Source organism: Patagioenas fasciata, chromosome 17 (genome assembly GCF_037038585.1).
Source record: "Patagioenas fasciata isolate bPatFas1 chromosome 17, bPatFas1.hap1, whole genome shotgun sequence".
In the NCBI taxonomy this organism is placed as follows: Eukaryota; Metazoa; Chordata; class Aves; order Columbiformes; family Columbidae; genus Patagioenas; species Patagioenas fasciata.
Genome location: NC_092536.1, coordinates 1,947,437 through 1,972,846, shown reverse-complemented (window position 1 = coordinate 1,972,846; position 25,410 = coordinate 1,947,437). Strand labels below are relative to the sequence as shown.

General features: G+C 40.7%; 2 protein-coding genes across 17 annotated transcripts in view; one reads left to right on the top strand and one right to left on the bottom strand.

Moving 5' to 3' along the window:
- The first annotated feature begins 1,396 nt into the window (after nucleotides 1–1,396).
- PIWIL1 (piwi like RNA-mediated gene silencing 1) lies at nucleotides 1,397–17,233 on the top strand. Its single transcript, XM_065851492.2, has 21 exons — nucleotides 1,397–1,559; nucleotides 2,208–2,296; nucleotides 4,569–4,719; nucleotides 5,338–5,463; nucleotides 5,804–6,018; nucleotides 6,622–6,743; nucleotides 7,333–7,413; nucleotides 7,850–8,047; nucleotides 8,414–8,525; nucleotides 9,024–9,144; nucleotides 9,754–9,871; nucleotides 9,999–10,113; nucleotides 11,059–11,246; nucleotides 11,849–11,921; nucleotides 12,261–12,461; nucleotides 12,722–12,825; nucleotides 13,205–13,275; nucleotides 13,804–13,957; nucleotides 14,534–14,662; nucleotides 14,941–15,088; nucleotides 15,702–17,233. Exons 2-21 carry the CDS (start codon nucleotides 2,216–2,218, stop codon nucleotides 15,816–15,818), a joined length of 2,625 nt encoding a protein of 874 aa, XP_065707564.1. The 5' UTR covers nucleotides 1,397–1,559; nucleotides 2,208–2,215; the 3' UTR covers nucleotides 15,819–17,233.
- Nucleotides 17,234–17,484: 251 nt separating this feature from the next.
- Nucleotides 17,485–25,410, bottom strand: part of RIMBP2 (RIMS binding protein 2) — a 78,459-nt gene continuing 70,533 nt past the window's right edge. For 6 of the 16 annotated variants that reach the window (XM_071815854.1, XM_071815841.1, XM_071815838.1 and 3 more), the window contains 6 exons: nucleotides 25,072–25,240; nucleotides 23,077–23,142; nucleotides 21,979–22,082; nucleotides 21,633–21,704; nucleotides 21,420–21,554; nucleotides 17,485–19,032 (listed from right to left, as the gene is read on the bottom strand). In XM_071815854.1, coding sequence (XP_071671955.1) covers nucleotides 18,844–19,032; nucleotides 21,420–21,554; nucleotides 21,633–21,704; nucleotides 21,979–22,082; nucleotides 23,077–23,142; nucleotides 25,072–25,240 — 735 coding nt within the window. In that variant the 3' untranslated portion in view covers nucleotides 17,485–18,843. The other 10 variants (XM_071815847.1, XM_071815840.1, XM_071815844.1 and 7 more) reach the window with 4 other exon arrangements.

Genomic DNA, 25,410 nt, shown 5'->3' with positions numbered 1-25,410 from the left:
AATCTGGCTTCCTAAGTGGGTTGCTATGCTGACATCAATGAGAAGCACAAAACTGGCTTCAGGGACAAACTGGTAATCTAAATAAAACAAAAAGAGATATTTGTATTATTTAAGTGTTAATGTTAAAAAGGAAAAGGAACCTTGTCCTCTCTTCATTGCAGGTACCTGCAAAATTGTAAATGACCTCATGAGATCAGACTGGTCTTTTATGAAGGCAGGTTTTTTATTAGATAGTGTTGTCTCTTGTCCCTGGAAGCCAGTGTCTCCAGGTGCATTGCAGCCATCTAATCTTTAAGCAAAGGCACGCTTAAAACCAGCAGCAGTGTGTGCCAGGAGCCTGGGTGCTGTCTGGACACCCTGTCCTTGCAGAGAAGTGTGGAAAAGCTTGTGTACAGTTAATTCCCACTTAACGCTGCCTACTTCCAAGCTGTAAGATTTATTAGTTCTGTCGTGAAGTATCTAAAATACAAGTTCTGGTTCTCTGTAACAGCCATAGCAGTTAAATCAGCCTTTGTACTTAGGAAAATGTCTTTTTCCTTCTGTGTGATTGCTGAACATATCCCCATGGAAGGATGTTTGCTGGTGTTCAGAACTGCTCATCGTAACTGGGTTGTGTGAAGTTGTTCCTGCCCACAGTTTCCACGCTATGCACATCATGTCCATGGACAACTACTTCTGCCTGTATCTCTGGAAAAGAATTTTAAGCAACATCACTGTAAATGTTGCTGACACTGTCCTTCACTGAAAAACACTTTCAAGACTTTTATTCCTTGTTTTATTGCTCCACCTTCTGGTTAACTTAAATTTATTTTTTCAAGCAAGAAGTGGCATGAGGAGGAAATAATTTTTAACGGGAGAATTCTCCTGTCACACAGGTGATCAACGTGGTTCAAAAGGCCGGTTCTGCCCAGGGGCAGCACGGACACCGGGCACGGCCCCCGGGAGGCGGCGGGCGTGACGGTGTCTGGGGAGCCCGGAGCCCCAGCCTGCCCGGGGGTGGCCTGGGGGGACCCCCGACCCTCACACTCTGGACACCACCGCGTCACCATTATCAGGTGAACCGCTCAGCGCCAGGTTTATTCGCCGCCCGAAGAAGCAAGCGGGGACCCGAGCCAGCCGCCTCCCGAGCGGGCAGGGGGAACAGCCACTGCGCTCCGGCCGCCTTCGGCTCCGCTCCGGACTCTTCGGCGACTCTTCGGCAGCACTTCGGCAGCGCTCGGGACTTTTCGGCGGCGCTTCGGCGGCGCTCGGGACTCTTCGGTGACGCTTCGGTGCTCCTCGGGACTCTTCGGTGCTCCTCGGGACTCGGGAGCCAATCGGAGGAGAGCGTGCGTTCCCGCCTTGCACCGCTAGCGCGTGCCGCCCGGGTTGCTTGCGCCTGCGCGCCGGGGCTGAGCGGCGGGCGGTGGCGCCGGAGGTGGGCCGTCGGTCCCTGCGGGGCACTGTTGTGTCCGAGGGACTCGCCTGCGGGCGCCTTCGGCTGCGGGAGTGACAGTTGGCCCTCGCGGAAACAGAGTCGTCTGGCGTCGTGAAGAGGGCGGCCTGTGGTGTGTCGTGAGGTGGGAGCAGAGCTGCTCGCGGCCCGGGGACAGGCTGAGGGGACGCCCAGGGCCCGGCGGGGCTGGCGGTGGAGGCGCCTCTGAGCGCGGTTTCTGGCCCCACAAGCTGCCGGAGGCTGAGGGAGAAGTTGGGGGCGAGCCTGTGAAGAAGGAAGGGTTGCTGTGGAGAGAAGGGGATGGACAGGACTCTGGGCTGGTTTCCACCGTCGGGAAGCTAATCAGGTGTTAAGGGTTGGTGTGTGCTGTGGGTGAAGCATGTGCTGCTCCCAGGGTAAGGTAGCAAATTAGTCTGAATTGAGTCTCAATTATAACTTGAAAGTAACATCAGTAAGCCCCGAGTTACGCTTGGCTGAGGTTTCAGATCCTGCTGCGCTCTCCAGCCTTGGTGACTTTCTTCACAGCCTCAGAATTTGTGGTGGACTGTGCCAGTAGGTTCAAACTTGACTATAAAGAGATGTAACTTCCCTACAGTCCCTGTTGTGGCTGTGTTGGTGTGGAGATCCAGGAACAGGGAAGTTTGCAGAAGGGGGTATGTTTTACTGAACCAGATGAAATTAACCAAGAGTGAATAGTGTTTGTAATATTTATTGAAATTAGGATAGGGGAAGGAGAAGATTGAACACTAATGCTGTAGGTGGTTTATCTTAGAAGAGAAGATGACAGGAAGAGCGAGAGCCAGAGCAAGAGGAAGACCTCCGGGACAGGAGGCTGCGATTCCTTCTGTAGGAGCTGCATCTGTAAGTTGGTTCTCTGTTTAAGGAGCACAGCTAGGCTTTGCAATGTCACAGCTCAGCTGCTTCTTATTTTAATATTAGATGAATATGCTAGATGATACGTGTGTATGTATATATTGTGTTAGGGGTATTGTTACATTAACTTCTTTTTATAAAGGAAACTTTTGCATGCTTACAAGTACTCTGATGTAATACAGTTGGCATTACAGAACTAGTGGAAATAGTGAATTTATAAACCTAATAGACCTGATTACTTCAAACTTGGTCTCTTGAATTTGAATAGAATTGTTAGCAGAAGTCAGGAGGTGATATCAGTGTCCTGCTGCGGGTGAAGAGGAAAGTAAGGGAAATGGTGAGGCTTGGGTGCTTGACATGGTCTGTGAATATTGATGCAGTCTGAGTGGAGACACGTCTGTCTTGGCTTTTTTTTTTTCTGTGTAGCTGCCACTGTTCTACCTTGTCAGCTGTGTGTATCTCCCTCCAAGAGGGTTAGTTCCAGAAGTGTTTCCAAAGACAAGTTAAAAAGAGGTTGCGGAAGGAATAAGAGGTTTTATATTAGGTGTTTGGAACATGAGGGCTTAGGCATGCGCTCTGTCTCAATTTAAGTGAGAACGTAATTTATGCTGATGGCAGGGAACAACTAGCTGTGTGTTTTAGAATTGAACCTTATCATTTGACTTCTACACTGTACTGATACAGAAGTATTATAATACCCCAAGTTGTTCTTACTGAGGTTTTTATCAAAAAGCATTAGTGAGATTTAAGGAGGTCAGGGGCCTCTCTCTCCTTGCTGATGTCCTGTCAACCCTGTGGTGTTGCTGCAGAGGCAGGAAAGAGGATTAGTTGCTCAGTGCCTGAGAACTCTTTCTCAGCGTAGAGACTGCAGCCACCAAGGAGGATACCAGGAAGATAGAGCTTGGCTCTTCATAATGGTGCATGGTGGGAGAATGAGACACAATAGTTACAAATTGAAGCAAGAGTTGTTTTGATTGGACACAGAAAAAAATGTGTTCATGATGAGGACAGTCAGGCTCTGAAACAAGTTGCTACTGAGGCTGTGCAGTTTACATCCCTGGAGGTGGGATAAATTTCTGAGCAACCTGATCAGACCTCATGATTGATCTTGCTTTGGGTCCCATACAGTGAACCCTATCCCAGCATAATCTCTGCTGTCAGTTTATGACTTGATGTTGAGCTCTGCTCTGATCCTTTAATGGATGGGGAAGGGGTATAGTCAGCTCACGACAACAGGGCTCACTGCCTGCCTCTTGGGCTGGAGAATCTCTGTAGGTGATAGTGTGGCTACCTTCAGGAGCAAGGGTGGAATATAAATGAGAGAGGCAAAGCAGAACTGATCTTTCCTGAACTACCTTCATGAATACTACAGGAAACACAAAATTTGTGATAACATGCTGTTACTGTGACAGTACTGGACTCTAGCACATATGCTCTTTAGAGTCGTGTGTATTTGATCTTTGCAGTAGTGCTTATGGGTATTTACAGACTTAAAAAGTATACTTTTGATAGATCTTACAATGTGTAAAAACAAGGTGGACAGTCTAAACAGAGAGGCCTGCTTAGTTATTGGATCATGTGTTCAGTGTCAGAACATGCGTATGGGAATCAGAAGACCTGTATCAAGAGCTCTGAGAGCAAAGGAGCAGAGGAACTCCAGGAATGGATTGCTGGCAGGTCGTGTGACACTGCTTCAGGGGTTCCTCCTGCTAGCTCAGGTTTTGTGATTGTCCTTGGTACTGGCCTCTTGCTTCCTTACACTTAAAGTAGAGAACTTGATTACTCCTGGGGGAACTGCTGACTTGTAGGGCAGACAGCAGTCGGTAACATCAAACTGAATTACGGGATTGTTCATGGCTGAAGCTCCTTTTTTGCTGTTCTGCCAGTCATGAAACTTTTTAATATTATTTATTCGCTAGACAGTAAAATTAAAAAAAGTATGTCATCTACTCGAAGTGTCAGAGGAGTTGTTAAAAATGAGAAGTCTGGAAATTTTAGAGATTGGAAAGAGAAAAGGTACATTTACTAGTAGTTAAGTGAATATTAACTTACAAAAAAGTGGAACCCCATTATTTTGGAGTTTGAAGTACAAAGTAATAACACTGCTCTTTAATATAGGAAAAAAGATTTAAACTTATCTAACTGCTACACTTGGATATTTGAATATTCTGCACTTGATTGGTGACATTGTTTTGGTGTACTCTGGGAAGTGTGCTGTTTCTTCAGTTGCAGTGGCAAGAGTTGTTCCCAACTCTTGCAGGTCCAGCAGGCTTTGCCAGGTCAGCCGCTCAGCCGTCAGCAACCTCAGCAGTCACATGTTCCTCCATCAGTATCAGAAGAACTTGGTGGCCGTGGACGACAGAGGGTCCCTCAGGGTGTTCCACAAAGCCAGGATGTGAAAAAGCCAGAAGGTCAGAAAGAGTGAAAAAGTGGAAAGTTCACTGTACATACCTTGTGATGATAATATTGTCATTCTGAGGTGCAGTATAGCTGAACCAGGAATTTTGAAAACTACCTTGTGTGCTCTGCTCCATCTGTACCATCTCCTCCATCAAAATAGTTTAAACATTAAATAAGAAAGTAATTCACACCGTTAACTGCATTAATACCAACAGTAAATTTCATTTTGATATTTCATTGTTTTCCTCAGTCTTGATAAGGAAATTAAGCTTTCTTACCTATTTCATATTACAGTGTATTTAAAGGTTTCAGTACCACCTGGAGCTGAAATGAAAGATTTGTCCTCCCTATATTTGCAGATCAGGCTGTTGATTTGAAGGGTTTACATCTTTTTTTTCATCTGGCTAGTGAGCTGTTCTGTTTTCTTACTAGCTAACTGTAAGTCTGAGGAAGTTTATGTGTTACACGAGTGCTATTTTAAAATTAATTTACTATATAGCAAAAGCTGAAAGTTAACATTTCATGATTTCTCTTAGTTGTATATGTATCTGACTTTCAAAATGGAATTGTATTTAATTCTTATTTGTATATACAACTTGATTTTAATTCTTCCTCAAATTTCAAAACAGGATTACAGATTTCTGCAGGATTTCAGGAATTGTCTTTAGCAGATAGAGGTGGACGTCGTAGAGATTTCCATGACCTCGGGGTAAATACTCGGCAAGCCATAGAACACGTTCAAGAATCAAAAACTGGTATGTCCACCAAGGAAATTTATGTTTTGGTGGAAACTCATCTCTTTAGTACCTGGTACTAACCCTTTGGAAGACAGGTTACTGATCTAAATGCTTGCCTCATTTGGTGTGGGAGTTTTCCTGACTACTGAAGGAACTATAAGAATCTCTCATAAGCAGGTGTCTGTGATAACACTGTGCCTGTGTGAGCATTTCTTCCAGCTTACTAAGCTAGAAGTTTCAGAACACAACTGACCTCTAATCTTTGAATGCTTTAGTTTTTTGAAATTTCTCAAAGCTGTTGAATTACTGTAAAGTGGTAAAATTTTGTAACTACTGAGATGTTTGCCTCTCATTTTAGGTTCCTCAGGTCTTGCGATAAAATTAACTACAAATTACTTTCGTTTGACATCTCGACCGCAGTGGGCTTTGTATCAGTACCACGTTGGCTACAGCCCAGAGATGGAAGCACGCCGTCTTCGATCAGCTTTGCTCTTCCAGCATGAAGAGCTAATTGGAAAGACACATGCATTTGATGGATCAATATTGTTCTTGCCAAAAAAACTAGGGAATAAGGTGTGATATGAGAATGCTATTTTATTTTTTTTTTTGACTTGCATTTTATGATGCTTATTGTTTCTTACCCATCTGAGTGAAAGTAGAGAATTGATGCGCTTTGTGCTGCTTTTGGCCTCACCGAATGGACTGAGTGTAACCGGTGGTGTTAGCAGGGGTGCAGAGGAGTCTGGACTCAAGGTTGAGCCTGGAAAAGGGAGAGAGGGAAGGTGTGTTCACTGTGTGTTTTAATGTTTGCCTTGTTGCCTCCCGGTACCTGCATCAGTAATTAAATATATATTAATTGGCAATTAAGTTTATTTCCTGAAAGGTGAGTCTTTTTCCCGTGATGGCAATTGGTAAGGGATCTCCCTGTTTTCGTCTTGAATTCAGCTGCTTTGGGAATAGTCTCCATTCTACTCTATTAGTCGTCTTCACCCAAAAAAGTGAAGCATTTTAGGTTGTAGTTCACCATCATAGTAGGAAATCAAATTCTTGTTTCAGCTAAGTCTTGAATGATTACTTAGAATCTTAAGGTGCAAGTCCAATTTGATATTAATTGAGCAAAGTACAACTGTAGCTCTGTTTGCCTCTAGTTTTATTAACCTAACTTCACTTTCTCAGGTTACTCAAGTGTTTAGTAGAACCCGAAATGGAGAGGATGTGAAGATAACAATCACATTGACTAATGAGTTGCCACCAAATTCACCTACATGTCTGCAGTTTTACAACATCATTTTTAGAAGGTTTGCTGTCCAAATTATGTCTTTGTAAGAAGTCATTCTGAAAGTATCTGCCTTAAGTTTTTCCTTTCTGAAGGGTGGACAACAAATCAATATTTATATATGTAAATTTTTAAGCCATTGTGGCTACCTTTACTATGTGGCCAACCACATGTGGCAACATTTTAATGTGCAGTTAGATGCATGTTTCTGGCACATGTTGGTGTGAAATGAGTTTATACCTTTTCTCTGAGCAAGCTCTTAAATTAAACAGTAGTGCAGGGCCTTGAACTGACAAATTACTTTTTTTGCTGGAGTCTTTCCACTTAACCTTGGTACCTTGGCTACATGGTTGATCTGAAATGTCGCTTGTTGAGACTGCTACCTTCAACTGGTTGGTGAAGGGTTGGGTTTTATGCTAACTTGTTCTGAACTGATTATCGTTAATAAGTGTCCGTGGCCTTTCTGCATTGAGTTAAATGAAAAGTTCACATTCATGTCTGTTTCATCTAGTCAGATGAACAAGAAATTAGGTTGTGTGGAGGGATGGGACCATGCGTAGTTTGATAAACTGAGTAATAATGGTAAATGACACCTGTATTTCAACTTCTAGGATTTTGAAGATGTTGAGTTTGCAGCAGATTGGACGTAATTATTACAACCCCAATGACCCAATCAGCATCCCTAATCACAGGTTCGGCAAAATGGATACTCCGGTTCAGGAGGGGTGCAGGGAGAAAGAACAATGTTTTGATGTTGCTCTGATGGTTTGTCTTGTAATAAAACCATGGACCTAAAACCTGGTATTCCTGGGAGGCATGAGACCTCATTCTCCTGACTTAGTGTCTTGTGTGTCTAAGATCTCATTACTCATTTCCAGTGTGTGTTCTGCTGTTACATTTTACTCCAGTGTCAGAAACCTCGCTTAACTGTCTGTAGGGCTGAGATCTCTGAATGCTTTAATCCTAAAGCTCAGGAGTGTCCAGCCTTCATTCTGAAAGCCATTTAATCTGACATGTAAATTCCTGCTTTCTAGTGTCTGGGGAAGTGGACAGAAGTATAGTAACTTAAGGGGTGAGAATAGAGATGCTTTAAAGCATGTTAAGATTCTGTATGTTCTCTTTTGACAGGTTGATGGTTTGGCCAGGCTTCACAAGTTCTATCCTCCAGTATGAGGAAAGCATTATGTTATGTACAGATGTGAGCCACAAGGTTCTTCGCAGTGAAACAGCGTTGGATTTTATGTACAGTCTGTATTACCAGGTTGAACAGCAAAAATTTAGAGATGTCTGTGCTAAAGAGCTGATAGGTGTAATTGTTCTGACAAAGTAAGTCTCTTTGGACTCTTGTCTTAGAAAGCTGTTTATTTATTTTGGATGTTCTGTGTCCTGAAGTATAGAATGAAGCATCAGAAAGCATGAAAATGATATAATTGTCGAGCTAGCAAATTAATCGAGGTGACAGCGTTTATGAAAGCAGAAAGTACATACTGGATTAGTTCTGGTTTTGTTTGATTTTACAGTTTAGCTTTTAGTAGAATTGATAACCTGTTACAATTGAAAACTCAAAGTTACTGCTGCTGATAGGAGCAAAAATTTCAACTTGCATGAATACTGCTGTTAACTTTTGCATCCCACAGTTTTATTTATTTTCTATTTAAGATTTAAGAACACCTGATGAAATTGTTTATTCAGGTACAATAACAGAACATACAGAGTTGATGACATCGACTGGGATGCCAATCCACAATGTACCTTTAGGAAAGCAGATGGTTCTGAGATCAGCTATGTGGACTACTACAAAAGGGTATGAAACTGTCAGCTTGTGTTGCTTTTTTTTTTTTTTTATACACAAAGTTAGTGACTGCCTGACAGACCAGCTCTTTCCGGGTACAAGAAAAGATTGTGGGATGGTTGATTTTGGGAGACTTCACTTGGAATCTTGTTTGATTCTTGTGGTATCTTGAATTAAATTGCTCTATAGGGCAGGAACCTTGTCCATTACCTATGTGGAATGAGCATCCTAATCCTGAGTCAGATACTCTGGGTGATGCTGTCTCAAGCAAGGCAGAGCATTGTTCCTGCTGTCTCTTAAAAGTCATTAATTTGGTGGCTTCCTTGTTTGGTCTTTTCTGACAAAACCAGTTCCCCTCCAGTTAGATGTGCTAATTGAAAAAAGTTCCAGGTTGCTTTTGGCTTGCTTTCTTTTGGGAAGAGTACTCATTTTCTGAAGAGAGTGTTATTATTAAGAAAACGGAGTGTTTGTTATGAACAGACTAACATACAACATATATTTCTCATACAGCAATATAATCAAGAAATTACCGACTTGAACCAGCCCGTCTTGATCAGTCAGTCTAGGAAGAAGAGAGGAAACTTGATGCCAGGACCTGTGGTTCTAATTCCAGAACTGTGCTTCTTAACAGGTACTGTAGTATTTTTTCGTACCAAAGCATCTGTCAAACCATAATGCCTACTGAAACTGGTGTTTTGACAGCAGCCTTTTGCCAAGTTGAGTAGAAATGTTTTGTTTGTAGAAATGTGAGTTTAGAAACAAGTTAGATGTTTAAATGAAGCTGGAAAGTTTGAAGGGTTTTAATGTTGCATAGTCTTTACATATGGTGTTCAGCATTGGTCCACTTAAAACTTGTAGAGTTTTTGGTGGTAGAACTTCTGTTGAAAAAGAGAAATTTCCTGTAAGCTTATAATTTGTAAGATACATAAATGTTTATTTTCCTCTGAGATACTCACTTTGCAGTAGCAGTACCTGTCTGCCTCAGTACTGTTTTCTTTTGCTTTGGAAATGCAGATAAAGAGCTGCATGTCTTGGGTGGTTTCCTCTCAAGTGCAGAAATCCAGACTTTTTTTCTGTGCAGATGGGAATGTATGTGCAGGGAGCAACTGGAAACCTTGGTTACTGCTGACACCACTTCATGTGTCTGCAGTACATGCATAGTTAGTCTGCATGACTTGCAGTTTAGTTTTCTTAGTCCTTGGTGTAACTTATACTCAGAAAAAGATTTTGCTGTTAACAGGATTAACTGAGAAGATGCGTAATGATTTTAATATGATGAAGGACCTGGCAATTCATACACGACTGCCACCTGAGCAAAGGCAACGTGAAATTGGAAGACTTATTGACTACATCCATAAGTATGCTACCTTAATATCTTCTGTACTTCTTTGTCGTGAAACTTTGGAAGTTCTGCTGGTTTTAAAAAAGAAAAGTCTCAGCAAGAACAGATTTCTTTGTTTTAATTTCAATCTTGTCTTGAAACAGAGATGACAACGTTCAGAAGGAACTCCGAAACTGGGGTTTAAGCTTTGATTCTAATTTACTATCCTTTTCGGGAAGAGTTGTTCAAGGAGAAAAGATCCTTCAATCAGGAAATGTGGTAAATAAATAACTTCTAATATCTCCTGGATCTCTCACCAATGAAGTAATTTCTTAAGGAAGGAAATACTACTTGTTGATTTATAAATGAAAGATTGAGAGAATACATTATACAAAAGTCTTTGTCCAAACAGGAGTCTCGCAAACTGTTTACAGGTTCTGTTTAGGAGCCCCGGAAGACTTTTTGCCTTGCATTACAGTAGTGTCTTCCTTAACAGTCTGTCTCTCATAACAAAATCCTTTCAGATACACAAACTAGGACACTAGAGACGTTTCTGGCTTGTTGCCATTTATTGAATTACCAAGGCTTTCAAATGAAAAGCCACTACTTATTTCAGTTCAGTAGGTAAAACACATACAGTATCTGTGCATTCAAAGGTGAGGTGACTCTTCAGTATGAATAATTTAGATTTCAATTAAGTCAGATTGCCCTAAAACTTTATGTATTTGCTCTGTAGTAGAAGTCTTCTGTTTTGAATGGATGCTTGATGGAAAAGGGCATTTTACAATATCTTGATCTGCCTATCTGTATTCGGTAAAGCTTTTTATTGTTATTGAAAAGATCTGATATCCTCTTTGTAATAATATTTTTCTTTTTATCAAGCAGTTACCTTATTAGAAAGAAAAACTGAAGAAAAATCAATACATAAATAACTATGTAGCACAAAATCCGTGCAGCAAATAGTAACAACTTATCTGGGCTAAAAATCATAGGTATCTTTGCATAATTATGAATGAAACATTTGAAGAGTAGGATTTCTTGAAAGGACTAGATAAGGCTTATTGTAAATTAGGGACAGTAGCAGTAAAAGAACAGATAAAATCAAGTCATTTGTTCTAGACAGAAGTGTTGCGGTTTGTCCTCGAAGTGCATCAGGAAGTAGTTGTAGTATAGCTTGTTTGATTGAGTGTTGATTTTTCTGTCTCTCCCATCTCTTACTTCCAGTTTGATTACAATCCTCAGTTTGGTGATTGGTCAAAGGAAAGTAGGGGAGCTCCCTTAATCTGCGCAAAGCCTCTGGACAACTGGTTATTAATATACACACGGCGCAACTATGATGCTGCTAATACGTTACTTCAAAATCTGTTTAAAGTCACGCCATCTATGGGAATCAAAATGAACAAGGCAACTATGTAAGTGTCTTTAGAAAGCTGGTGGAAAAATCATTTTAATACTTACTAAGGTATGTCTGTTAGCAAGTTTAGGCTGTTAAATGAGGAGATAGTACAGTATGTCACACTACTGAGATTTCTAATGAAACAAAGTTGCTTTCAGTATGCCAATTGTTCGGTTTTCTCCAGTGACTGATTTTCCTACACTTTTATTTCTGAGAGCTTTCGCTGGGGATTAAAGGATGCCACAACCAAACTATTAGGCATATATATAGTCATTGAGCAAAACCTCAAGTGGAGCTATAAGTAATACAAGAAGGAATACATATTTTCTTGCTGACTTTGGACATATTCTCATGTGTTCTCATTGCGAATATCTTCCCTTGAGTACCCGTGCTTGCTCTTTGCTCTTAATTTTGAATGTCATTGCTCTTGGAAGCCTGAGTTGGGGATGATTCCTCTTAATCTTAAAAACGTGTGAATGTTCTATGTTTATGAATAGCTATAAATGTGACACTTCCTACAGTGCTGATTCACAATGAGCATTTATGTTCTTGCTGAAGTTTTAATAGCTACTAGATTTTTTTTTTTTCTGTAAACACTTTTTTCCTCTTCCTTTTCAGGATTGAAGTAGATGATAGAACAGAAGCTTATTTAAGGGTTTTACAGCAAAGTATTACCCGTGACACAAACATAGTATGTATTTGAATCCATAATTTCAAATCACATTAATCACTGTAACTGGTGTTTTAAAACTAGGGGGATTCATTCTCAGAAGTAAAACTCTTGGTTCCTGAGTACTACATGTCTACTCATATTCCTGTTCAAACCCCAGAATAACCATGAGTATCCTTTGGGAAAAGAGCCTCTGTACTTGACCCTGATGTGTAGACACTGAGGCTGTGCGGGTATTTCTTTCGTGGTGAACACTTGAATATTTCTCTTGAGCACAAGAATCTTTTCTTAGAGAGCTACAACCGTTATGTAATTTTGAGAATGCAACTGCCTAAAGATTTCTTTTTTTTCCCTTTAAAGGTGGTTTGTATTTTGTCTAGTTCCCGAAAGGATAAGTATGATGCCATCAAGAAATATTTATGTACAGACTGCCCCATTCCAAGTCAGTGTGTGCTTGCTCGCACTTTAAGCAAGCCGCAGAGCTGTATGGCCATAGCAACAAAAATTGCCTTACAAATGAACTGTAAAATGGGCGGAGAACTTTGGAGTGTTGAGATCCCAGTAAGTAACTTTTTATTGAGCCTTATTTAAAAAGCAAAACTTTTTCCCCCCAAAAAATAAAACTGAGTATATTTTGTGTAGTTTGTTTTGTGTCTGTGAGAAGAGGCATGAAGTTAAATGTGACATAAGGAGACATTTCATTCTGTGGTTCACTTTTGTGTCCTGAAACCATGCAGCTTATGTCACGATCCTGTTAGACTATAGGGTGCTTGAGCAGGTCTTCACATACTAATACATGTTCTGTATTGATTCCCTTTAAGCTAAAACAGGTGATGGTTGTGGGCATTGATTGTTACCATGACACTATAGCTGGAAAGCAGTCAATTGCAGGATTTGTTGCCAGCATGAATCACACAATGACACGGTAAGATTTGAATAAATCTTTATTTTTCCATTAACTGGAAAGTAGCTTGAATGTGGTGGCCCATCATAAAAGTGTCTGCATTGGTTTACTGTACATGGTTAATAAAGAACTATATATTGTGAATTGAAGGCATCACGGTGATAGGCTCTTCTGCCTTCTGAGTTGGCTTGGGTGAAAGTTGGTTTTGATAGAGAGAAATTGCACAGGGTGATAAGGTTTTTGTCTCCCACAGGGGCTTTGCAAGGGAAATGTTCCCATGGTACACTAACTCTTGGTTGACTGCCATAAAGACTAAATGCTCATAGCCGTTTTAAAAATAACTTTGTTCTGTAAGCCTGGGAAGTGCTTTGAAGGCCATCTTTCATTTTGTTCTTCACAGGTGGTTCTCGCGCTGTGCTGTTCAAAGTCGTGGGCAAGAACTTGTGGACGGGCTTAAAGCCTGCTTGCAAAGTAAGGACGGCTTTCTGCTCGTGTTGAGTCAGGTCTAAGGAATGACGGTTCAGCTGCCTCAAAACACACGTCAGCTGCCTTCAGGGGAGGCAGCACCAACTTGCACTTAGATAAAAACGTGAAAAATACAGCTGTAAATATTGCTGAAAATTAATAGCATTTTGTGTACATTCTGTTATTCAGTACTGTATTTCGTAACAATCATTAAATACTACCTTTCAAAGTGCTTCAAAGGAGATGGATTTAAATGATTACAGCTTCTTGCTGTAAGAGAGGCCAGCAGAGTAGATAATTTCATTAGTTTCTTTTTGTATGTATTGGTACACAGGTAAACCAGAATTCTCTTTGCAAGTGACATTTGTGTATCATGGTGCATACCTGTTTTAGGTTACTGAAAGATTGAGGACCTTAGGTTTCAAAAGCTACTGCTGTACTTTCCAGTAAGAAAAATCCATTTTTGTTTTGGAATGAATTGTCGTTATAGCTCACAGCTTTTACTCTGGTTTTTTGCTTGTTTTTGTTTTTAAGCTGCTCTAAGAGACTGGTACAAGTGGAATAAGTATTTGCCCTCTCGTATTATTGTGTATCGTGATGGTGTCGGAGACGGACAACTAAATACTCTGGTTAATTATGAAGTGCCTCAATTTCTGGATTGCTTGAAGAGTGTCGGTAAAGACTACAAGTAAGTGTTTCCACCAACCTCCTGTTTTGTAATGTAAGAGGATTATACACTGGGGTACAAAAAGTAGTTACAGATGAAGATGGTGTTGTCTTTTCTTTGGTGTTTGTTTTACTTGAGCTCAGATAACTACTATTCCAATGATTGCTTACATGGTAGGAATTAAACTGCTTACCTAGCTTCTGTTTCTGGCTTGCTCTTTACCAAAAATACTGTTAAAAACCAGTGTTTTCTCTATGAAAAGATGAGGTAGAGAGAGACAGTAGAAATAGATCTGTGGTCAGAAGATCCCTTTTTGGTCTATTTTGTCTCCTGTTGAGTAAAATATCAGCTGGATTAGTGAGAAATAGTATGAAAGTTACACTTGAAACAAAAAAATCTGCAGTTATGAACAATGTTCTATTTAGTCTAAGGCAATTAATTAGTGAAGACTTACATGTGAAGTTAATGCCCTGGAGAACTCCAAAGTTGCTTTTAATTTGAAGCTCTAGAGAATCTGCTTCTGAAATACTGTCAGTGTAGTTTTTCAGGATATTTTTGGGTTTCTTTGTTTTAATGTCTTCTTTTTACTTATTTTAGTCCAAGACTTACTGTGATAGTTGTGAAGAAGCGAGTGAATACCAGGTTCTTTGCTCAGTGTGGCGGAGGAGGACTGAAAAACCCACCCCCTGGTACTGTTGTGGATGTGGAGGTGACCAGACCAGAATGGTAAGTCAGTATGTAAATAACATTTCTTCTGTTTGCTGGCAGCTTGATAATAGAGGGAATATATCTGATATTAAATGGGCTGTGAGATCAAGTAGAATAACCCTTTCCACACTTATGTCCTTCTCAAAAGAAACCGTAGTGAATGTGTAAATGAAAGAAGTGGAGAAGCTTAAATTTTATGAATTCATTATGCAATTATTTCCTGGTTTACAGTATGTAGTGTTTGTATATATCAACATTTTTCAGTCCTTTCTGGGGTTTTGTTCCTTCTATTCCAGGTACGATTTCTTTATTGTGAGTCAGGCAGTGAGAAATGGCTGCGTTTCACCCACTCATTATAATGTAATTTATGACACTGGAAAACTGAAACCGGATCATCTACAACGTTTAACCTACAAACTTTGCCACATGTACTATAACTGGTCGGTAAGTATTTCCTGATAATACTTATCTAAGATTGTGCGTCTCTGTACAATTACAACCCACAAGAAGGTAGGAAAAGGTCCTTCAAACAGCCATGCAGATCCAGAAAGTGCAAGTGTGCTTCTAGACCTGGAGTGGTAGCTTGAGAGCTCGGCATTTTATTGTTATGTGATTTCTCTGAAGTCTGAAGATTAAAGTAATCTTTATTCTCTCTAGACAAGACTTGTTTTGAGTATTATCCCCGAACTTCAGTTCCACGCCAAGATCAGCACCCAGATGCTGCCTGGATGTGCTTCGCATTTGTCAGTGCAGTAACTGTAAATGTTTCACATGAGTTAGCCGTGTCCCACCTTTTGTGAGATCCAGCATCAAAAGTAAACCTGCATAAGAGGCTTTTTTGGAGTGAGGAGGGGAATGGTGTTGGGACGTTTTTTTACATCTCTTCTTCTGTAGTACATGTTTGTTCAATTTGTTCCATTTATGTGATGTTCTCACAAATCTGCATAAACTACAGGGAATACAAAGTACATGTATCCAAACTTTTGTATTGCAGGACTCAGTTGCAGTGAGTGCGTGCTTAGTTAAATGACTTGAAATATTTTCTTTTGTTTTGCAGGGTGTCATCAGAGTACCTGCTCCTTGCCAGTATGCTCACAAACTGGCTTTCCTTGTAGGTCAGAGCATTCACAGAGAACCAAACCTATTGCTTTCAGACAGACTTTACTATCTTTGAAGTTAAATTACCAGCCAAAAAAACTCGTGCAGTTCATGCCTAGGGAACGTGGCATTGGCTGGGTGCTGCTGGTGGGGTGGCGTTGGTTTATTCTTGGTTTGGTTGTTTTGGTTTTGTTTTTTGGGGGGGGGGTTGGCGAATGGTTTTTGTTGGTGTTTGGTTTTTAGTTTTTGCTTTTTGTTTTCTTCTCAGGAGGCGTGCGTGGGGTGATGATATGTGCAGGTGGGAAACTTTCTGTTTTGTTGTAGCAGGAAAAAGCTAGAGCATTTGAATAGGCCTCCGCTTGCTACAAAAACTCTAATATTTTCTTATTTTTTAATATTTATCTACTAAAGTGCTTGTGGGATTCTTCACAGAAGGTGGTCAGTTCTTGCTTTTATTCATGTTTTGGACAAGTCTTACACAGAATTATTATTCAGCACACAAGTTCTGTAGTTACGCAGACTATAACCCAAACTTCTGCTGTTAGCACGTGACACCTTTAATTTTCAAAATGCAATTGTTGCTTCCTTGTTTTCCTTGGCTGTTGAAACCAGGGCAAAATTTTGTCTCCTAAACTATTTTCTATTTTGCAAAGGCTGTCAGCTGCTCTTGGTCATCCAGGCTCTGTTTTCAGATTGCACTAAGCTGCAAAGCCTCTGGAAGGGTTTGTAATATTTTGCCCTTTTAAGTGACTCACAAACCAAGTAGAAACTTCGGTGTGCTCACTGCTGTCTGCGGGGAGCAGGGGGGGTGAAGTTGGACATGTCCAAACTGCTGTAGCTGGGGATGAAGTTCTGTGTACACCAAAGTTTCAGGAATGTCTCAGAGGCAAAATTCTTTCTCAATCTTAGCACAGCTACAGGAACACCTGGATTATCTAAAGCCACAGTGTTCCCCTTCGCCCAGCTGCGATGCTGGTACGGGACCAACCTATTGACATGGGTTTGCTTAGTCTTGTAACTTCACATTTGCTACGTAGTGTGAAAAAATAGTTGTTTTAGACAACTGCAAATTCATAGCTGGAATGAACTAAATTTCTTGGTTGGGATTTTCATTTAACAAGCTTGCATTTAAACAAAAATAATTTCCATCAAAGAATGCACTGTAGCTGGTTTTACTGTTCATGGGTTTTTTTCAGTTGTGCAGTTCCAAGCAATGCGAAGTGCTTGGGCCTTGGTTTGTGTTTTACTTCTAAGATTTTCATTGGTATTTATTCAGCAGGAAAAGTTTATTTGTAAAGCAAATAGCAGTTGTGTTGACGGAAGTTGAGTTCAGATTTTTGCATTACGAGACACAGAATCAAACTAGTCCATATGCAAGAAGTCGGGTTAGTGCTGATGTTCGATGTTTTGTTTTGATTTGTTTTTTAGCTGACATGTTGTGGACCGCGTTCCTTTCTTTGTGAGATTAAATAAAGTTGTAATTCTTGCTCATTTTGTTGTGTTAGGTGTATTTGTGTATGTATTTCAAGGCTGGGCTTTGGGCATAATATGTGATATATGCTAGAGTAATTTTCTATCCATTTTTCTTACCTCTGGAAAGCTCCTGGAGTCTTGGATTTAGATAAGCCTTTATCCTATGGTAATGGATCTTACCGCTTGTGTCCCATCCTTCAGAAAGGAAGGGAAGGTCAACACAATAATCAAGCAGCTGATACAGGTGATTCATGAAACATACTGCACTCTACAAAATATCAAATAATTTATTTATATAAAATATAATACACAACAGTTGGACACATGCACACACCCACACAGTACTTTACCACAAATTTAGGCCAGTTATTTTCTTTAATTAAATGTTATAATCTAGCACACGGTATCTTACAGTAATTTACATTATCCTCTGAAGACACAATGGGGAAGCTTTGATCATTCATTTATAAACCTTCCATAAATTACAAAAAGAAAGGCAGTCTGAAAAGTATGTATAAACAGTAAAAACAATTTACAAATGGACAAGAATTACAAAATAGTAACAGCCAATGACTGCCATCAATGTGTTAGATTTTGTCTTTTAATGGAAATGCCAATATTGCAATTAATACTTGATTATCACCTGTTCCAGCCTTTTTACTGGCTACGGCTTTTATAACACAGTTTTTACTTTAGACACGCACTTTATCTTGGATCTGACATCAGCAATAGGAAAATGCCTTTTAACTTAGGCCTGGACCTCCACAGGAAAAGGAGGTGGGGAGTAAACGTTTTTATTGTGTGATTTTTATTTTTTAATTATTCTTTTTTATTTTATTTCCTGGTGATTTAGAGCAGTGAACCAGGAGCTCCAAAACTGGAGGCTGTATGGTTGAAACCGTGTGAGTCTCTGAATAACTTACACTGCATCTGATTTCAGTTTACTGAGAAGGTTGACCAAAAAAAAAATCAATACAAAGGTTTTGGTTTGGAAAAAAAGAAAACGAAAAAGCGTTTTGCACAGCACTTCCAAAGTCCCGAGAGTTCCATCAGACATTAATGGAGTCAGTAACATAGCGCTTGATCTGAAATTACCATGTTCTGAGGAAGATGAAGACAGCGGAATACACAGTACGTACAAAGTATACGTGGTATATTTATTAGACAGTACAAATCATTGTGCATTAATAAGGCAAAACATCAAGGCTGATTAAACTAGGAGTTTCAAGACCATTTTTGTTACTGATAAAGATTAGATACAGGGGAGTGATCTCTGAACCAGGGATCAGTGAAGTTTTCTTCCCCCCACTCATGGTTAAGGAGACCAAAGGCTGAGATTTATCCAATGGAGTTGCGGGTGGTGAGTTGACTTCAAATCAAACCATGTTCTTCTGGTCTTAATCCCACATTTTAATTTTTTTTTTTTAAAGAAAAAAGTATATGCAACAACACATCCACTTCCTTTTCTTGCTGTTTTGATTAAGCAATTCACATGACTCTATTGGTGCTAGAGTTAAAAACGCAAAGGTTTGGTCAAGCTGTACTGCATAGTCATGAAAGCCCTAGTTTGGACGGTTAAAAGAAATACACAGACTGGAAGCTTTACAAGTTGTCCAGGAGCACATGAATCATTTCACTGCACCAAGCCTTTTCAGCAGTTTCTTGCCTTTGGAAAGCAGCCCCTTTTTCTTTTTCGAGGCCATATCCCTGCCTCTCCCAGGAGCACCCGGCCCCACGGGTGATGGAGGTGACCCGGAATGGAGATGGACTGTGGGCGATGGTGCTCGCCGGGATGTACCTGTATTCTCAGGAGGAACCTATTAGGTACATTGTTATCATTTATTGAATGTTTGAAAGCTTGAAAGCTGTTAGCATCAAGAAAGTCGGTAACATCATTTGTCCCATTACCCACTTAACAAAAGGGCTGGTTCCTTTCTGCTTTTGTGGCTTAAAATACCATATGGGCTCATGGAAAAATGCATCAATTTTAAGAAGCGCAGACAATAGGAAACACGCCAATAGAGCCCTCTTTGGTTAGACCTTTGTTTTGGTTTTTAAAGAGCAGGATACGCTTAGTTTGCCACAGTTCTGGCCACAGAAGCCACAAAATTGGTTTTGCATTTCAGTACTCTGATAGTACAAAAGTGAAGAGGGACATAATAGCTATAGATTTAGGAAAATAAATATGTTAATTACTACAGATCAGCAATCTATAGGCGCCAAACTCTTTTCAGAAGAAATTACTTAGAGATGCTATATGATCATTTATTTTTAAATGCCTTTTCTTTAAAATTGGCCTGTGAACTTTATGTACATATTTGAGAAGATGGCACACTGGCTTCAAAAAGAAAAAAGAAAAAAAAAAAAGGAAAAGAAAAAGCTAAAATGAACCTTAATTGCAATCAAAGAAAGCTTAAAGACCCTGGCTGCTGGATGCATGTGCTGCAGCTATGGGCTTGCTGAATGGCGTGAATACCGGTATGATACAGATGGCGGCATTCCTAAATATTTTAAACAGCTATTTTTATATTTTTTTTTTAATTTTTTTTTTTCAGTCATCAAAAGCACTTGAATGAAAAAGCTAAAACTACTTCTACTCGGCCTATCCTAAGTACAGTGCCTGGTGACACAATGTGATGCTGGATCGGTTAAGATGCTATTTCTGCAGTAGAATCCATGCCTGAGGGTCCCTGGTGGAGCGCAAGTTAGAACATCAGCAATTCACTGGCTTGTGCAACAGCGAGTTAAGCGAAGGGGCTTCAAGCCTACTTTGATTTTTAAATCAAGGTCTAATTCTAATGAAAAAAACAAATTAAAAAAAAAACAAAACCAAAACCAACTTGGTAAAGCACCCCAACGTACACCTGAAGATACCAGATATTGAGTCTAATGCATTCATTCCGTGAGCTGCATGGTTCATAGGAGACTTTTATTGCATTGGTAAACCAAACACTTGGTAATACTTCAAATGTGCTTTTTCTAGGAAAACCCCAGGAAACTGTACCATACAAAGAGACTTTTTCAGAATTGTTGAATGGTTGGTCTTAGGCAAACTGGGGTATAACCAATCATGGAAACCACATTTTAAGGCAGACAATTTAAGTGGCTGTATTTGAGGGTAATGAGTTTCAGACCCAACGATACCCGTGTAAACTACAGCGAGCAGCAGCTCCTCTTTCAGTTGGGTGCTCGGTCAGGTTGGGCGGTTGTGCTTTTCTCGCGCTCTAGCACTGGGAGTTTTCCACCCCGGTTGGCTAACAATGCAATATGCAGCTGTTGGGAGGGTCGGCAGACATCAAACTCGCCTTTCTATGTAAACAGAAACATTTCGCTCAGGAAGAAATATGTTCCAAAGACCTTCTGAAAGTGAGGTCCAATTGACTTATTTCTAAGGATTCCTTTTTAAAGGATTTGTCTCCTACAAATACTAAATTGACTTGATACAGTAAAAGCATTCAGCCGCTTCTTCTGTGGCCAAGGATTTTGGAGACATATTTCTTTTTCTCTCTTTTTATATTTTTGTTTCCCCCACAATTAAGTTTCCAGACTTGCATTAGATAGCCAGGTAGCTTTAATTGAAACCTCTATTGGTATCTTCAGTTGCTCACTTACGTGAAGGCTACATTGCCTTATTAAGGTGTGAAATGAACACTCTTCTTCTGTTTCCAAGCAGATGAGCAAAGAAATAAAAATATATATAAAATATATAATATAGAAAAGTATTGCAGTGATGAAACAAAACCAAAAATGAGATACTCTAAACATGATTAGTCTTTCATAAAAGAGAAGTCCCTGGCAGTTAAGAGGAGGACACGGTGGTTAAAGCTGAGCACTGCCTGCAGTTGCAGTTTGCATTTAAAGGATGCTTGTACCCGTCTTTTATCCACAGCAACTTTTGCTTTCATCTGGGTGTTGCACGGAGTAAGAATAATTTAGAAGCAATAGGAAGTAACTACTTTCGCCAGGGAAAAGCTGCTTCAACTCAAATTATAGTTGAATGACTGTCATCAAATGGTAAATTTAGTTAAAAAGGTAACGAGCTAGTGGAAGGGTAAGTCATTTTCTTTATGTTTTATTTTAAATGTCTGAAAATTAACTCTAAATGGGCAAATGGATTTAAGATGTTAAAAGTAATGTCTAAATTATGCATGAAACAGAATGGAATGGAAAACACAGATTAAGTTTTTCTTAGTTGGTTGCTTACCCGTTTTGCTTTCGCACGGGTCGGTGTGTCGTGAGCGTAGCGCGAGGGCGCATCGGAGAGAAAAACCTCGACGTCGTCAGGCACTTCTTCGAGGAAGTTGGAAGGAACCAGCCCCTTCTGGCCGTTCAGCTCGCCCTGCAGCGCGGGGAGAGGGTCAGGAACGGGCGCTCCGGCACGGAGCAGTTTGAACCGACCGAACGGAAACCAACTTACGTAGTAAAATCCATCTTCATCGATCTCCCCAAAAACGGTGATAATGTCCCCAGTGCAGAATGTCAGCTCAGCCTGGGAGAGAGGGACACAGGACACTGCACATTTTGGTAGGCAAAGCTCAACATTTTCTTTAGCCATAGTAAACCCATCAATATTTTCCTCCTCTCTTTTATCTTAAGATGGTGAAACCAAATTGAACTTTGAGAGCAAAATTTCTGTCTTATTTCTTTTTTCTCTTTGCACATCCACTGTAAATGTATAATAGTGCTTATCAATACCAACTGTGTTTTAACTCAATTACGGCTCCGTAAATCGTAACCACAGCGAACGGTTATGATGTCGGTACCTCTACGTCAACGTTAGGAGAACTTTCTCGGGGGTCATAGTCATACAGGGCCACCATCCTCCTCGTAGCCACCGGCTGTTGTCTGCTGCTCCGTCTGTTCCTTTCTGTCCCGATCAAAGGAGAGGAAGGGAAGGAAAACTATCAGAGTTATCTTGAAAAGAAAAACAAGGTGCAACTTTCCCCACCAGTGAGTAACAAGGTGGATATTTCTCTAGCATAGAGAACTGTTGGTTTGCTGCTCTGAAAGGTATTTATCTGCAAAGCTAATGTTCTGAAATTTTCAGCCGTTTTTGGTTGTCAGAATCAGAGGTTAGCAGGGTATACAAAGCCAAACACTCGATATTCGTGTTTGTTTCGTTGTATTCAAACCTCCACATTTACTGTCTATTCCCTTCCCCCCTCCTTGTCACAAGGACCTTTTTGTGCCTGGGTTTATTGTTCACGTTTCTGCTGGGAGACTGGAGCAGGACGGACACTCTCAGGTGTCCCCGGACAACAGGGGCTGTCCTGTCATGCAAGTGCTTTGCAATATTGCCAAGACTCTGACTGCAAAAAACCACATCCTCAAGTCCTGCTTAATTTTACAAGTTTCCTTTGTGAGGAACAGAAGGAAAGGAGTAAAATTTGGAGTTCTCCTAGAACCACCTCAAGTGTTTATTGGTGGATATTAAACGTTTACGGCGAAGTCCGAAATGGGCTTCACGTTCAATTTGAATGCGACTCACATGGTTCTTGCAGATGGTGGCTGGTTAGGAACATGCTGGTTGGTGCCGCTGGCATTGCGGGCAGGGCTGCTGGGTGTCCTGTAACCCCCTGGCTCCCCAAAACTTGGCTCAGCCCACACCTACATCACAATCAGAGTCACGCTTTCCCCTTTGAATCACTTCTCTGGGTAGAGACGGTGCCCACAGCTCAAGGGCCTCTCTGCGACCAAGCGGAGAATCCCAAAGGGATTCTGCCTCAGTGCTGCGGGACAGTATTTTCCAACTTCTGGCTTCCGAAAAAGTTCAAAGGCATTAAAAAAGTATAAATCTAGACAGCTCAAATCATTTCAGCTCATTGACAGCTTGAATCAAATGATTGGTTCTTAGCACAGACCTCTTTTAGACTTTCTGGATCTGCGGTGTACAGAGCGTGTGCTCTCTTTGAAACGGTCACAGGTGACTTCAGGAAAGGAATGCATACAAATAAAAGAAGAGAAGAGATGAAGCTGTTCAAAGTTCTGTCTTTAAGGATTTAATGTGGGCAAAGGATTAAGAAAAATATAGTCATATGAACACGGCATGTAAAGTGTCTGATGTGACATTAAAAATGAGTAACAATATGAGACGGACTGGCAATCGGAGCCTGATTCTGCTACAAATCCACGTGGGCAGCCTGACAGCGAGTGGCTGAGCACGTGCATCTCTGCTAGTTAGAATTTGTATTGGTTTAAAATTAAGTCTCACTATTCTTTCCAAGTCCATTAGTAAATATTAAAGAGAAAATACATGATGTTCCTAAAGTGCTAACATATTTAAAGGTGAACTGCTGGGGGTAGGTTGCTAACAGCTCGCTCAGAAACATCCCAGAATAAAAAGAATCGCTTAAAAATGCAAGGCAGGGTAACACTGCGGTCACAAATCACCTCTCTCCCAGATAACGGCTTTCTGATTTCTAGGCTGTTTCAGAAGACACCACCAGCTGAGCACAACAAAAAAATCCAATTATATTCACAAAACATGACCCCTGGACAGCCAAAATATTCAAATGTTGGGGTGCTATGCAGACTGGGGGTTTAATTTTCACACGTGTTCTGCATCAACAACCTGCTGCCTTTGCTAAGGACTGAGAGCACGGAGCAAGTGTCAGTTGTCGCTGTTTGGGCAGAAATGTTCTGTACCCGCAGGTGACCTCATTGCTAGAATGAGAAACCTATTTGGGCAGTGGTTACCCGCACCAGCTGTGTGCAGCTGCACCCAGGGCACGCCGGGTGTCTCAATCTAACGCTGCAGAGCACTGATCAAACGAGTCCTGGTGCTAACGATGCTGCACGGCCCAAGGACCCGGCCCAAGTTCTTGTGCTGTCACTGTCCGTGCAGGGGGTGTGCGGTACCCACAGGGGCGCTGGGGCTTACGAGTGTGCGTGCGGGCGAGAATTTGTTGGATTTATGTGGCGTTCGTAAAAGAACACAGAGATTTGAATGAAGAACGCAATTAAGCATTTTTCAAACTTCATCCTTCCCTTTCACGGACAATGGAGAATTTTCAAATGTCTCAGTGTCTTAAAAAAAAAATGAATAATTTGTCTCTAATTTACTAATAGAGGTTTGGAAACTGCAAGGTTTCATTCAACCTAAGAAAACATCTGTGGAAGATTTCTTTGGTTGTTTAGCAACCACTTTTACAGTTCACGTTTAAACTGAACCAATTCCAGCCCTTTACACTCTGCATCACGTTGAAAATTGTAAAACGTATTGAGATGGCTGTATGAAATTTATTTCTAAAAAGAAATCTAAGTTAAGACACTTGAACTGTGCATCTGTGCACAACATTGGACCAACGATGCAACACAAGTGCTTCGTAACACAGAATTGTTTGGCCCAACTCTGCTTTTTAAAGTGTTTGTTACCGCAAGATCATAAAATCTCATAATATGTAGTTCTATCTCAAATGAGACTGCACATAACCCTTTGCCTTTAAATTACTGGTAAAGTAGGAAAATGTAAAGATAACAAGTGATTCTTTGTATGCTTTGCAGCAGTGAGCGGATCACAAGGCACCTCAGCACAGCACACTCCAAAGCACAGGGATCATGTTCTGTGTCCAGAAATCTCGCCAGTGACAAGACAAGCCCCATTTTTTAAGATAAGAAACTAACGAGTGGAGGAATAAAGATATAAGTCCTAATTTCTGGCAAAATAGGTGACCAAGATTAAATCTTAGGTGAATAAAGTCATCCAGATACTGACACAGAATGTATCCCATGGTGTAGTAAATTGCTGTAAAATCGAGATGCATCTGCACATAGTGAAAACAAAAGGCAAAGCAGATCCAGCCAAGTTAATAGCACCCAAAAGTCAGGGGAAGTGGAGCATGGACCCATTCTCTCACCAATTTTCTCGACTGGCGTGTTCAGAGGCAGGAAGCCCTGTTTGAGGAGCTGGTCCATCATCTCTTCATCATCTGCTTGGATCTCAGAGACCATATTGCACGGGATAAGGCCAATTCTTGTACAGGTTTCTCCACGATAGAATCCGTCAGCATCTTTGTCCCCATAAACCTGTTATCCAAAGAGGGATAATGTTGGTCAATAAAGGTTTCAGCATTTAGGAACTTTAATGCAAGCTACATGGTTACTAGAGCACAGGCAGACAACTACAGTTTGGATGTGGAATTATGTTAGTTTTTGACCACTCTGACTTACGTTACTAAACTGGAATTGTTATGTTA

Coding starts and splice junctions, on each gene's coding strand:
- PIWIL1 (XM_065851492.2), top strand. CDS start 2,216: ATGACAGGAAGAGCGAGAGCCAGAGCAAGAGGAAGACCTCCGGGACAG. Junction 10,114..11,058: donor TCCTTCAATCAGGAAATGTG/GTAAATAAATAA, acceptor TCTTACTTCCAG/TTTGATTACAATCCTCAGTT. Junction 12,826..13,204: donor ATGAATCACACAATGACACG/GTAAGATTTGAA, acceptor TGTTCTTCACAG/GTGGTTCTCGCGCTGTGCTG.